The sequence below is a fragment of the Xiphophorus couchianus genome, chromosome 22 (genome assembly GCF_001444195.1).
Source record: "Xiphophorus couchianus chromosome 22, X_couchianus-1.0, whole genome shotgun sequence".
Taxonomy (NCBI): domain Eukaryota; kingdom Metazoa; phylum Chordata; class Actinopteri; order Cyprinodontiformes; family Poeciliidae; genus Xiphophorus; species Xiphophorus couchianus.
The window spans coordinates 4,803,960-4,817,839 of record NC_040249.1 but is presented as its reverse complement, the minus strand read 5'-3'; the positions used below and the strand labels follow the sequence as shown (position 1 = coordinate 4,817,839).

The following is a 13,880-nucleotide window of genomic DNA, read 5'->3' as shown; positions in this document are numbered from 1 at the left end:
TGCCAGAAACTTTTGGATCAACAAACAAAAACAACAAAAAAGGTTAATATTAAAGTTTCCTTGAATAAATAAATAAATGGTAAACATTTGTGAGATATTCCAGTTGCAAATAAAAAAAATGCATAAACAGACTGTAATATTTATGCACAGACTAATGACAAAGCGATAGAAGCAATTTCATTCTCTTTCCTAATCAAATCTGGAAAATTTTCACAATCAAATTCCATACTTTTCCACCTTTTCAGGCAGCACATGAGCCTTGATGTTTCTTATTTTTGTATTGAAGGATTTTGCATTACAATTTGTGGATTTTTTTGTATTGCAAATTACCACTAGTGTTTCACCTGAAAGTGAAGTCTTTTTTTTATGTTTCCTTGTTATTCTCAGTGGGTTTAAGCAATTTTTTATTATGTTAAACTCTTATTAAATATGTAACCTTCAAAGTGCAGAATGACAGAAGTGATACTTTCAGGGGTTTTTTGTGCGTCTTTCTCTGGCACTCACTTTTTGTGCTCTATGCTAATTTCAGTTTATTTAATTGTAATGTAACAAACTTTTATTACAATGTATTTCTTAGCACCATTTTCTGTATTAACACAATTTGTGTTTGAATATTTGTCTCACTTTTTGTGAAGCTACTATTTTATTAAACTCAATAAAATACTAATAAAAATAAACAAGAAATCACAACAAATATACTATAAAAGAACCTGAAATTCTTTTATTTACAGATCACTTACAAACTACAAACATAACACAAGACAAATGTCTTGGCTATGTCTTCCGCATTATTGTGTCCATATTTTGATCCCGGCAGTCTGTCAGTGCACATTATAAACACGTAGATATTAAATATGGAGCTGCAGATCAAAAAGAGCCAGTACTGTAACTCAGGTGTGAGTAATAAAAGCGGAGTTGATCTGCGATGTGGTGAACAGATCTCCAAACTGTTTCATGCACTGAGACGACATAAAAAAGGATCAGTACAAAGACGACAGCTACCTTTCTCTCTCACTTTGTGCTCCTAAGGCAGATTGCCACCAGGTTACTTGTTTCGTCTAACAGCACCTCTGTCATCTTCACGTCTGCTTTTTCAGTTCACAAAAACATCTCCCTCTGGCAGCCTTCTCTGTCAAGTCTTTGCTCTAAAAACATCGCCGCAGAGTGAATCCCTTTTTGTCAGGCAAAGCCTGCTGTGGCACCCGGTCATGAATCTCTGCTGTCCCTGTGGATGCTGCTGGCGCCCATGGAGATGCTCTGCTTCTCACTCAGTGTCTTGACAACGGTTGCAGCAGGGGAGTGAAGCACCTTCCGAGACAGCCTCATTCTTCCGTCTGTTGGATCTCGACCAAAGTACTTTACCTGTCATCACAACACAAATTAAACCTTACATTACAGTAGAGAATGAAATCAAGAAACAACCAGTTTTATAAACACCTACTTGTATCTCCTGTCCCACCTCTAAGCCCAAAGCACTGGGATGTTTAATCTAAAACAAGGGATTCATTAAATTACAATCTGTACTCAAACCTTGATTAAACTTAAACAGACGCAAATGTACTGACTCGTTTGTGATCCAACTGGGAATTGTGCAGCAGGACTGGAGTCATGTTAGGATAAAGTTTCACCATAACACCAACGTCCCTTCAGAAGAAAGGAAAAGCCATTAGTCCCTATGTAATAATTCAGGAGTTGCAGTGCACCGTAAAAGTTAACTTTGTCTTCAAACATCTCTGATTCCTGCCACTCCAGTAACAACAGGGTGCCTCACAAAATGGGAAATACAAGAGAACATGGCTTTCAATATGGTGGTGCTGAATTTTATTGATACAATGTAATAGCCACTCAGGTAAACTTGCCAACATCTGCACTCAAGGCAATAATTTAAGTTTAAAACAACTGGAATTGTACATTCCCAAAAGCATTCACTCGTCTCCCTTCATATCACTAACACCTTATTTCCAATTACACAGAGTTTAATATGATTTTGGCCACAACTCTTCCTGGAAGGAAAATTTCTGACGATTAATCGGAAAAACAAATTGGCACATTCTACAGATGTTTCATTTAACCGCTTAAGCTTTTTTATACATAAAATATTAGGAATACATTGAAAGATGAAAAAAAACAGCCTAATGATTCAGTTCTTTCTTGAGACAATACAAATATTTTATTACCTTTATTACTTTATTGAATTTGAACAAAGTGAAGCTAAAACTGTGCCACTTGAAACGTTTAGGGTAAAACATATTTACAGACAAAGGTGTTTTAATTTTAAATGCAAATGTGTTTATATTTTGTACAGTTTTGGCTTAATTACAGCTTTGAATATGTTGTTTTTTTTCAGCAATTGGCCTTTGGAGTCTGCAAAACTGAAGTAGTTGACAATTATTTCAATGAGTTTATATTGAGAAATTAAAACTTTTAACATATTTCCACCAGTGCTGCCTTAGCAAAGCTGCTAATATCTATTATTAAGGTATTGCAGTGTTTCCACACCTTATTTCTGAGATTGTGGCAGTGTAGATGGCTCCAAACTCCAGCTGCTGTTCTTGCTGCCAAACAAAGACACAAATGCCAACATTAAGATGCTTCATAAATCAATAGAAAGCCATAACTCTATAAATGTTCAAGACAGAGTGGCCAAGTTCAGGAAGGTGACAGATCCAGCCAGAGAATCTGTTGTAAAACCAGGTGAGGACTCACATCGTCTTTGCAGATGTCTTTGATGAAGTCTTGGGCTTCGTTCATCGCTCCAGGTGTCGGGGCGAACACAGAAAAAGTCTCCTCGTCCATCTGGCTTATTGTAACGCCTTGATTGGGGCCGGGGGAGAAAATGTATACTATTTATATTCTGCTAAAAGTCTGTAGTAATTCAATGTACTTTTCAAAAGTTTATTTTCCCCTGAACTTTTCCATATTGGGACACTTTACAACCACAAACCTCTGTGTGTTTTATTTGGATTGGATCCAAATGTGGAGGATGAGCCTCAGCTATTCTTCTGCTATTACCTTTTATTCAGCTCTATCAATGTTTTCATCAAGCCTAATTTTTCATTTAGCGGTATCAGAGTAAATGAATACAAACACATGTCACACATTCACATTTTCTGATAGCATTTTTCAAATTATATTAAAAACAAAACATGTTTCATTTTATATTTACTTCAATCATGCTCTACAATCTGCTGCTCTGTTACATGAAAACCCAGTAAAATACACTATAATCTGCTATTTTAACAAAACTAAAGTGGAAAAACGTTTTTGAGGCTTTGTATTCCTACATCTTCCGGACACGACCTCATTACTTGAACAGTACCTGTCTGAGCCTGAATTCTGCGAAGGTTATATCCTCCCGGACCAACAAAGCGACCTCTCCTAGACACAGGCACCTGGACATTTTCTGAGACAAAAAAAAAACAAACAACGAAACATAAGTCTAACATACCAACAATCTTATTTTAACAAGTTTCAAACTGCCTGATTTTTCTAACCTACCAATAACAGGTCCGTTCTCCTTCCTGTTCTCTCTGGGTTTTGCTATACATTTGTTCATAATGCCCAATATTTCCTTCTTTGCCACTAAAACAGAAGAACATTCAATCAAAAATGGTGGTACATTTGTATTTTAGTAAAGTAATCTTGACTTTCTATAGGGACTTGTATACCTGTAGCCTGCTGAATCGCCTCCATAACCACCTTTAGAGGTAAACCTGGAATCTTCACATCAGCCTTGAAGGAAAAGAAAAGAAATTAACTTAAATCACCATTGAGACATTTATTGTTAGCAGCTGCCATGTTACATAATGTCAATTCACTTTAATTGCATGTATTCATTTAAAGCTTTTTTGAATATTAAATGAGGGATTATTTAGATTTACACTGAAACTCCAACATAACAAATATTTGTCTGAAAAACGAGATGCATTTATATATTTTCAGACAGAGCTGGGCAGGTTTAAAATGCAGCACCTGTAAAGCAGTGATGCCTTTGTTTGTTCCTGCCAGCTTGAAGTCCATGTCTCCCAGATAGTCCTCTATTCCCTGTTCAGGAAAGCATAAGTGGCAAACATTCACATTTTAAAAAAATTATTACATTGGAAGATCTTCTTTAAAAGCTAAATTAAGCAGAAAATTGTACCAGAATATCTGTCAGCAATCTGTAGTCTTCTATCTCGGTTGGTTTCTCCGGGTTCGCCTTGGAGATGAGACCGATGGCGACACCTGCCACCGCAGAGGAGATGGGAACACCTGGTAACACAAATGTGGACATAAATTAGTAAAGAACCTCTTAGTTTTAGTTATATGCACAAACAATCACTGCAAAAAGTAACCAGAACATCAATTAGTTCTATATATTTTAGTATTGACTGCATAAATTCTGATGAAAATGATCATTATCCTCACTACGGCAAAAGCAAAGACATATTTATCAATTGAAGTTTTTTTTCAAAAGGCATCATTGTAATTCAGATGAGTGATCTGTGAACTGAGTGATGCATAACACTGACATGAAATGTATGATGCAACATTGGCGAGTATTTTTTTTGTTAAAATATTTATGATTAAACTCTAAATGAAATTTGCTACTAAACAGAGTGGAGAGCTTCGCCGCTTCTTGAACCTGAATCCATGAGAGCCAGGCTGCCTCCACATGCCGAAGCCATTGAAGACGATCCTGAAAGGAGATCAAAACCAGAAAATGGGAGTCATGTGCTTTTTAGGACCTCTTTTAAACTGTACTACAGTTTCCAGAATGCATCACAGCACTAACCGTTTGACTCCAGCACTTCAGCTGTGACCCTGATGGTGAAAGGGAAATCTTTAGGAATGACGGGCCTCAGAGCTTTCTCAGCAAGAGCGCCTGCAAACACACAAAGCAAGAAATTTAATGGCAATAAAGTGCTGGGGCGCAGTCTGTGGTCGATATAACGTGTTGCCATGTTTTTCTTTCCTACAGCCATTTTGTGCCTGTAAAAACATTTACTTACTTCAGTTTGTATTTAAATGTTTATTAGGAATTATGGAGATAAATACAAGTAAAAAGGCCAGTGTATCTTTAGAAAATATTATTAAGTTTGGACAAATTGCTCCTTTAATCAAACTAAAATACCTTTAAATGGTTTCTGTTTCTGGAGTCATAAGAGTGTACTTTCTTCCAGTAAACTATGACTATATTTTGGATAAGAACATTAGATTTGTTGGTCATCAAGGCAGTTATGAAAAGTGTTTATGGTCAGTATGAAGCATCCCACTGCAGACTGCTCAAATTCAGACCCAAAGAAATCAGGAACAAAACGACCAAAACCACAAACGTTATGGACGCTGATGGAGAAAAGAAACAAAAAAGACCAGCAGCCAATGCAAACGAACCGTGTCCGAGTTCTCTCCTGTTGAGTCCTCCCATCTTCCCGGTCTCATTCGTTGCGTACGGAGGGAACTGAATCAGACAAATTGGATTTTAAAATTAGTTGGAGGATCAGAAAAGAAAAAAAGAGATACTATATTTCTCCCAATGAACAAATAAATGAGTATTTTACTCACTTCATAATGAAGCATGAAGTTTTTGTCTTTGATGCCACTGCAGAACAAAACCAGAAAAGAAAGATTTATTACAGTTTCATTTTAACCTGCTTGATTATTTACACAGGAGATCATTCTTACAGCTAACTTTGTAGACGGATCAAAAGCAAACTGTAGTCGAAAGGACTTTGCTTATTGTCTGAATTCAAATTATACAATTTCTTTATGAATATAAACTTTAACTGCATTGCCCCCAAGTATAGACATACTGTACTTTACATCACATGTACATAATATAGTGTAAAAATGCTAAACAGGGCATTTACATAAACCAGAAAAGTCTGACTCCATTAAAAAAGGCTTAAGTCTGTTTGGAGGTTGTGTAAAATCTAACGAGAATTAGGTTCTCATTAGATTTCACAAAATGCAATACTAAAGCACCTTAATAGTGAAATTTCTAAGTTTGAACATTATTTTTTCCTTTTCAGAAACTGTTACATTTTGTCTGTAGTCATAATTTACACATTCAACTCATTTTCAACAACCACAATTTCATCCCAAGTATGCCTGACTTCAGCTTTTTTTTTTTAAAACAGAAGTACTCATTTCTAGAAAAATAACCAAATGAACAGCAGGCAGGTGAACGTCTCACCTCAGAGCCGTAGTGATGATATCCGGCTTGACGCTCGACTCCAGGGAGTCAAATGTAACACTGGAAAGCACCTGCAGGAAGTACAAAAAATAGTCTATTAAGATTTTTTTTATTATTTCAAAAATTATATTGACTGTTCTTTTTCATTCAAAAAACACTTAGTCACTTGATGTGTTGCATCTTTGCCATTTTAAAACAAAAGATATGTCACTGCAAAATGGAACCGAACCTTTTGGACATGTGGACACATTTGTTTTCAAAGTCTCATAAAAATAGGTAAAAAAAGAAAGAAACACTTAAAAATAAGTTTGTCATTTATTGCAGCAGTGCTACACAGGATTTTTTTAGAACAATTTAAGTGAATTTGTTAAGGAAAATTCACAGTACAAACACATTTTATTTTTTGTTTGTTTTTATGTTTTTTTTTTTACACACCTGAGTTTGTCCTCTCTGAAACAGAGCGGAGCCATGGAGTGGCTTGAAGAGGTCGATTTCGCAGGAAATCTTCCTTAAAGCCGTCAGTTCCCTCCCATCGCATCTTTGACATGAATAAAAAGCAGCTTTTATTATAAATAAAGATCCCAAAGCATCATTGACATGTAAAATTACAGTAATACAGGTGACACCAACCTCTTGTATTCATTAAGCACTAAATTTCGGAAAACCTCTTTGCTCACGACGTTGAATGATTCGATGACTTCAAACGGCTCAGCCTGCGGAAATTTTTCTAAACATAAACATTAATCACCACATAAGATGATGAAAGTCAGAAGTTAGAAATTAAGATTAGTAAGAAGATGAAATATTGGCCACCTTTTATGTTTTCCTCGGTTTCTAGTCGAACTTTATTGATCGCTTCATCTCTTGAAATCTGACATGAGAGGAAAGACATTATGAGAAGATAATAAATTTCATCATCATATGCAGCCCGAGCTATTTCAGTGATGATAATAAATGGATGGGATAGCAGGCTCTACCTTATCATGTGTATAATCTGTAAAAACAGCATAGATCCTCTCAGCAGATAATCTAGAATAAGGAAAAACAGATCATGACTCACACTGGCGGAGACACTTTGCGTCCAATGTTCCAAAACAGACCGACTGTTTCACTTTAGATCTTAGATCTTACTGCCGCACGTGTTCCACCATCTCCGTGGGAACAGAGAACATCTTCACCGGCGTTCGCTTGGTGATCTTCTGCTCCCGCACCAGCTGCTGGATGGCCAGTATGATCTGCTGAGTGTGTTTGACTCCCACCTTCACTGCATGGCAGAAGTCCTGCTGCAGCACGTTCTCGGCCGACGCCTCGATCATCACTGACGGAAACAGACATCTGGATCAAAAGCCCGAGCTGGTAGGCAAAGACAAGTAGCTGCGGGAATTTCAGGCAAGTTCTGCCCTAATTTCCAAAAAGTAACACAAACTATTTTCTGCTTTTTAAAAATTGGTAATTGGCCAGAAACATGAAATTGATGCACTACTAAAATATACCAATAGTTATATTGCTGAGATAAAAGACATGCTTACTGAGCTTGAGTGTTTACTTTTTTTATTGTCGATATTCCATAAAAGAAATTCTGCACATTCCTCATGCTAAAACAATCCGTCCTATTCCAGACAAACATTGTTTATGCCCTTCTTCTGCATACATTTTAAATTTCAATGTGAGCTTAAAGGAAGGGATAATAAATTGATTTATAGATGGACTAAAGGACAAGAAGAGATGATGGATAAATTTATGGCAGATACTGCTTTAAATATCCTATATTTTGGTAATAGAAAAAGGAAAAAAAAGCTGTAAATAGATTTTTTTCACCAATTATATGTTCTTTTTCTATACTTATTCCAGACGTAAAGACTTATTAATTAAATTCCATACTATTTTTTTCAGGCTGCACGTCATGAGCTCTGGTCTTATTCTCTCTCAATTTAAACATTTTCACTTTTAACCTGGAGGAAATTTAAAAAGTTTTCAATTCAAAGGCTGCAGCAAATTATTAAAAATAAGCTAAATATCTAACTATTTAACTAAATAAGCTAAATAGTTGAGCTTTATAAAAGCAACAAGATCCTCAGATAATTAAATCTGATTCCATTTTAGTCTGACGTCTGTGATCAACTCATGATGCACCTACATATTCCAGAGGTTTGACCTTTGTTTCCCCCCGGTTTCTAATTCATTTTATCTTGCCGAACACTAGGATAGGCTTTTTAAACTCACCCACTTGACTGCTGGGGGCTCCGGCCACAATAAGGTTCAGACTGCTGGACGCCATCTCTGCCCTGGTGGGGTTGACCAGCAGCTCTCCATCAACCACGCCGACTCTCACAGCACCTGCAGACCCACAAGCAGTCCCAGTCAGAGCAGGCCTTCATCAGGACTGTAATGTAACAGCCGGAAATGTCGAGGGAGTCGATCTAAAACATCTGAGCAGGACAGAAACCGCTGTGTGGTTTGTCACCTATGGGTCCATGCCAAGGGATGTCCGACAGAGCCAGAGCAGCCGAAGCTTTAGTGAAACAAAGCAGAGTTTTAGAAAGGTGTTTTTTTTTGTTTTGTTTTGGAAATAATGAGTTTCCAGGATTTTTTTCTTTTTTTGGTTACCTGCATTAATTGCTAGAACATCTGGATCATTGACACCGTCAACTGCAAGCAGGTTACAAAGAACCTTTAGGAGAAATAAACAATAAAAAATACTGTCATTTCTGATCTAAAGAAAATCAGTGCAAAGCTTTAAATGAATAATTAATAAAACAGGTTCAAACTGAAGTTACCTGAGTGTCATAAAAGTACCCAGGAGGGAAAAGTGGCCTTATCGAGCGATCTAAGCAACAAAGTGGAGTTGGTTAATAGCAGGGACAGGACACAAGTATCTAAACGTGATGAAAGGAGGGCACATCCAGCTCACCGATGAGTCTGCTGGTGAGGATTTCATTGTCTGTAGTGCCCAGCTCTCGTCTCAAATAGTTGGTGGGGATTCGACCCGCAGCAGCTGCTTTCTGCCTGTAGTCCACCTGTCAAAGGAAATAATCACTAACCAAGATAAATCCAAAACTCAAATCCACCTTACGTAAAACTCCTCTGAATGACCATGGCTAGCTAAACGCATTCATTAAAACAACAACAACACAGGGTTGGAAATTTCTCTGCAGTGGACGGGAACTTACAACAAGTGGCATGAACTGAGACAGCGACGGTTTGGTTTTGCTGACGGCGGTCACCATCACTGAGGTGTCTCCCAGCTGCAGAGTGAGGATGAAAAACTGTCACCCTTCTCAAAGTTAGACAGGCTTCTTTAAAATACTTTAAACATAACTCGTTTGAAAAACGATCGAGTTATACAAGTGCTGTTGCACATGGGTTTAAATAGTATCTGCAGAAATAATATTGATAATAATAGTCTAAATAAAAAATTGTGTTTTTCTTTAAAGCTTCTAAACTTTTTTGATTAATTTAAATAAACTATAGTAAACTAAAGCACAAAAATACTACGATATGGCACCTCTACACAATAACAATCTCATTTTGCAGGAAAACTGACACATAGTGGCACATTGTTTTGTTTTTTAGCAATTATCAAATGATACATTAAATAATTTTAAAATAACCCAGAGGGATATGACGCTTCTGCAAATCAGATGTAGTTATTTTAAGTAACTAAAAATAAACATCTTTGCCAGGAGCTGAAAAACTTTCCTTGAGGTGGCAGAAATCGTGTAAAAATTTGTTTACTCTGCGACTAGGACGTTTCAGCCAACGAACTAAATATATATATATATATATATATATATATATATATATATACTCAGCATTAAAATAAAGTAAATTTTGGCATTTCTTTTCTACCTGTACTACAGCAGACCCATCAGCAAATCTGGCCAAACTCCCTGAAGAGATTTCAAGTTTCCTACAAGACCAAGAACATAAAGAGACACTAAACAACAGCTTCAGTTCATTTATCACAATCGACCGAGAACAGAACTCGTGCTGAGCTCGGTCCCAGCTAATGAGAAAGAAAAGAAAGACTGAAAGTCAACTCACTTCTCTCCAAGGTCTACTCCCACTCTCCGTGGGTTGGAGTTCCTGCTATAAATGCTCTGGTGACATGAACGGACATGGAGGCGCGCGAACGAGCGTCCGAGTCCAACTAAATATTTACTCATATTTACAGAAACCCGAAGCGCGAGAGATGGTTCTGAAGAAAGCCAGGAGGAGTTACAGTTTACAGGTAGGAGCTGCCATGACAGTCAGTCACATGTATGGAACTACGTAACGACATCGCCGCTTCTGATTGGCTCGGTAAAATAGATGTGTGTAACATCAAATGTAGTCGCATTACAACAGTTCCGTTTCGTGTCGTACCTCTTCTTCTTCGTTTTCTATTATGGAGGATTGCAAATAACTTCAAGGTGCATACCGCCACCTACTGCATATGCGTGTGTAGAAGCAATGATAACATGAACTCTTACTTTAAATCCTATTTTTTAAGTTTGTATTATGAAGATAAATAAATAATGCTTTACTTAATGTGTAAATATCCTCTATGTTTCCTTTGGCTACCAATAAAAATATTCCATTCTTGTCCTGTCCATCTTACTGTTTTCCTCAATCTCTCTATTTCAGGCTCATATATTTCACAATTCATCAATACTCTAAATTTTCTTTCCCTCACATCCTCTACACTTATCATTATTTTTAGCTAGCTTTAACTTTTTACCTAATTTTACCTTATGAAAAATTATCTAACATGATCTAATATGATCTAACAATTTCCTAACAGTGTTCACAGCTCTCTGGTTTTTGGGTGGGATGTCTGCATTGACTGAACATTTTCACTTCTCTTCAGCAGTTATTTTATATCTAGGCTTTTGCTTTTGCTGTCTTCTGCTGCCTGTGCCCATCTCCTACATTCATGCAAGTCTTCTGCAGATGACTTCAAATGCTTCTGCAATTGTCACCAACAAATCTGCTTACATCATTCACACTAAATTTTTCCAGGAAATGCAATTTTTTCTAGTGTTATTTTTGCTTTTAACAACCCTTAAATAATTAAAATGACATTAAGTGAAATGGAACGGAATAAGCTTGAACCAGTTTAAATCAACAGAAACAAATTGCAAGAAACTTTCGTTTTCAGTCTAGTTTCTTGCAAATTCAAACAGGTGCAAGATGAACTTCTAGCCGCTAGGTGTCAGGCTGGTGACAATAACAATACCTCAATGTCAATAACGTCTTTCTTTCCATCGCTCACCAGCACACATTTATTTATTTATTTATTTATTTATTTATTTATCTATCTATATTTTCAATGTCAATCTTGTGTTCACATCTTGTTTATACCATCAAGGACTACTCTCCTACATTTTAAATTAATAAAAAGATTCAAAACATTTTTATTTTTGTTCCAGATTGCCAAAAAACAATTTTCATCAAACTCCTAAAAGAGTTATTTTAACTTTTGTTTTTTTAACCATTGCACTGCTACTGAAAAGTCATTTCTTTCAGTTCAGCCATTCTAGAAGATAATTACCAACAAACAGCCTCCAGTCAGTCACTGATCCGTCTTGCTTACAGCGGGGGGCACTCACAGTTGTTATGGCAACAAATGAGCATTAACAGCATCTCTGGTGCATGCTGGATCACCTACAGGCACGACAACATGCACACACAAACACAGACAGATGCACACACCAGCTAATTGCTGGAGAAAATAGGAGGTTTCCCTCAAGTGCCTACAAGTGCATGACACAGGCTCACATTCCCATAATTACTAGAACCAGTAACCGTAGGAAAACATCATTCTGTTGTGTGTTTTTATGGCTAAGGGAGGCACTGATATCACATTTCAATCATGCAGAACTGATGAAACAGAACCCATCAAATGTTCAGTATGCAGATTAATCAAAATCAGTCTTTTCCCTCACAAACGTATTACATGTTTTTGTGGGAAGTTGAGACCAAACTAAACACTCTTACTTAAAGACACAAATAGGCAATAAAATATGACAGATATATGGTTGGGGGTTGTGGAGGTGCCCATCGACCCATGCAAACTTAAGCGTCTGCATGTTTTCACCCCTTCAACACTCAGCGTGTTTGCATGAATTTGTTGTTGTTTTCAGGCTGCAACGTTGAACGAGCTGCACATGCACATGGAGATGATCTCTCCTATAAGAATTCGGTGAACAAATGGATATGTGCAGACTTGTAATCAGCGATGTCAGTAACACAGTAATTCAGAAAAAAATATTGGTGGTGGTAGTGTCATGAAAAATGTTTTGCTGCTTCAGGGCCCAGATGTCTTACCAGAGCAAATGGAACCATAAATTCTTCTCTTTAACAGAAAGCCTCAAAGCAGAAAATCTAGCCACTCAGAACTGGACTATTGTCTGTGCAGCAGTAACAAGTCATTTGAATGATTTGGGGGAGACAAAAAAAGCTAAGTTAAGATCTTTGGGTGGCCTAGTCAAAGTCTGGGCTTCAATCTGATTTTGGTAGTGAGCCATGACCAATTTAGCTGAAATAAAACATGTATACAAACTCCAAAACTCCTTCACAACAATGTATACGACTCATAGGCAATTATTGCAAATACCTGATAACAGTTTTTGCAGCAAATAGTTAATTGGTTTTGTTTTCCTCTGATAGTTAAAATCATCATTTGAAAATTGCCTTTTTTATTAATTCTTTCTGTGGTATTGAGATTTCTTTTATAATCTGAAACATTTAAATGTAACAACCCCCCCCAAAAAACATTAAATTTTTTCACATATCAATCCCAAATATAAAATAATATTTGATACAGTAACATTGCATAAGCTTTTGATCTCATGAATCTCAAATGTGATTTAAATCCAGAGATTATAGTTGATAGTTTGGTAACCAATTAAAAAACATAGGAAATGAAATAAAATGATACATTTTTGGGTGGGAATAAATTACTTTTCAGTCATTTTCATGCTGTGGCATTATTTCTCAGCGTCCTAGCAGAATGTAGCATATTTCATGTGCATGGCCATCTATTGCTATGTGGTCTTGACCTGGCTGGGAGCATCCATCTTGATTTTGAATGGATCCTCTGAGAGTTGATTTCCCATGACAGGATATAGACAGAGTGGATGTCAGAGTCGCCTTATGAGCAAACACTGAAGTGACACATATAAATAATTTAGTAACTGTGTTTTCTCAATGGGATCCATGGGTAATGTATATGTGTGGCGGCTGCAGGGTTGTTTTTTGTTTTTTTGTTTTACAGGACTCCATAACCGTGTAGTCATACATTTAGATTTTTATTTTCATGTACAATCCTAAATGTTCATTATTTTACAGCCATACTCCTAATATTTCAGTAAAAATAGTCTACAAATGTCCTCAGGTTGACCTTCCAACCTTAAGAAACATTCAAATGTACATTCACTTACACAATGTTGTCTTTTAAACAATTCCTATTTAAGTATGAAGTGGACTTGTTAGAATTTACTTGATGAGTCTGAGTAATTTGAATTATTCATGATGTACTGTATTGTAAAGTAAAGATGAAAAAGTATTTTTTTTACATAATATGATTTGAACTGAATTTGATTTCTTTATTAAATAATTTCATTTTCAATGTTGTATCTAATATATCTTTCAATTAATTATTGGCAGATAATTTTTTTTTTACTTCGTTTTATTCATTACATTTTGGCGCTGTAAGTGCTTG

At 36.4% G+C, this 13,880-nt stretch overlaps 1 protein-coding gene across 1 annotated transcript; it reads right to left on the bottom strand.

The window, feature by feature from the left end:
* Positions 1-696: 696 nt before the first annotated feature.
* On the bottom strand, positions 697-10,456 carry pnpt1 (polyribonucleotide nucleotidyltransferase 1). The gene is made up of 28 exons (XM_028006441.1): positions 10,220-10,456; positions 10,025-10,085; positions 9,346-9,420; positions 9,087-9,192; positions 8,953-9,002; positions 8,783-8,846; positions 8,640-8,687; positions 8,399-8,512; positions 7,307-7,493; positions 7,153-7,204; positions 6,989-7,046; positions 6,806-6,902; positions 6,611-6,713; positions 6,176-6,246; positions 5,545-5,581; positions 5,374-5,440; positions 4,775-4,864; positions 4,625-4,678; positions 4,142-4,251; positions 3,973-4,044; positions 3,669-3,732; positions 3,499-3,582; positions 3,320-3,403; positions 2,707-2,813; positions 2,500-2,555; positions 1,566-1,644; positions 1,442-1,489; positions 697-1,362 (listed from the first exon to the last, which is right to left on the bottom strand). Exons 1-28 carry the CDS (start codon positions 10,339-10,341, stop codon positions 1,207-1,209), a joined length of 2,316 nt encoding a protein of 771 aa, XP_027862242.1. The 5' UTR covers positions 10,342-10,456; the 3' UTR covers positions 697-1,206.
* Between the last annotated feature and the right edge of the window lie 3,424 nt (positions 10,457-13,880).

Bases quoted from the DNA above. Each gene is read 5' to 3' on its own strand.
- pnpt1 (XM_028006441.1), bottom strand. From the start codon at position 10,341: ATGAGTAAATATTTAGTTGGACTCGGACGCTCGTTCGCGCGCCTCCAT. The intron at 10,086-10,219 runs GTGAGTTGACTT...TTGGTCTTGTAG, and splicing joins GGAGTAGACCTTGGAGAGAA to GAAACTTGAAATCTCTTCAG. The intron at 7,047-7,152 runs GTAGAGCCTGCT...CTCTCATGTCAG, and splicing joins CAGATTATACACATGATAAG to ATTTCAAGAGATGAAGCGAT.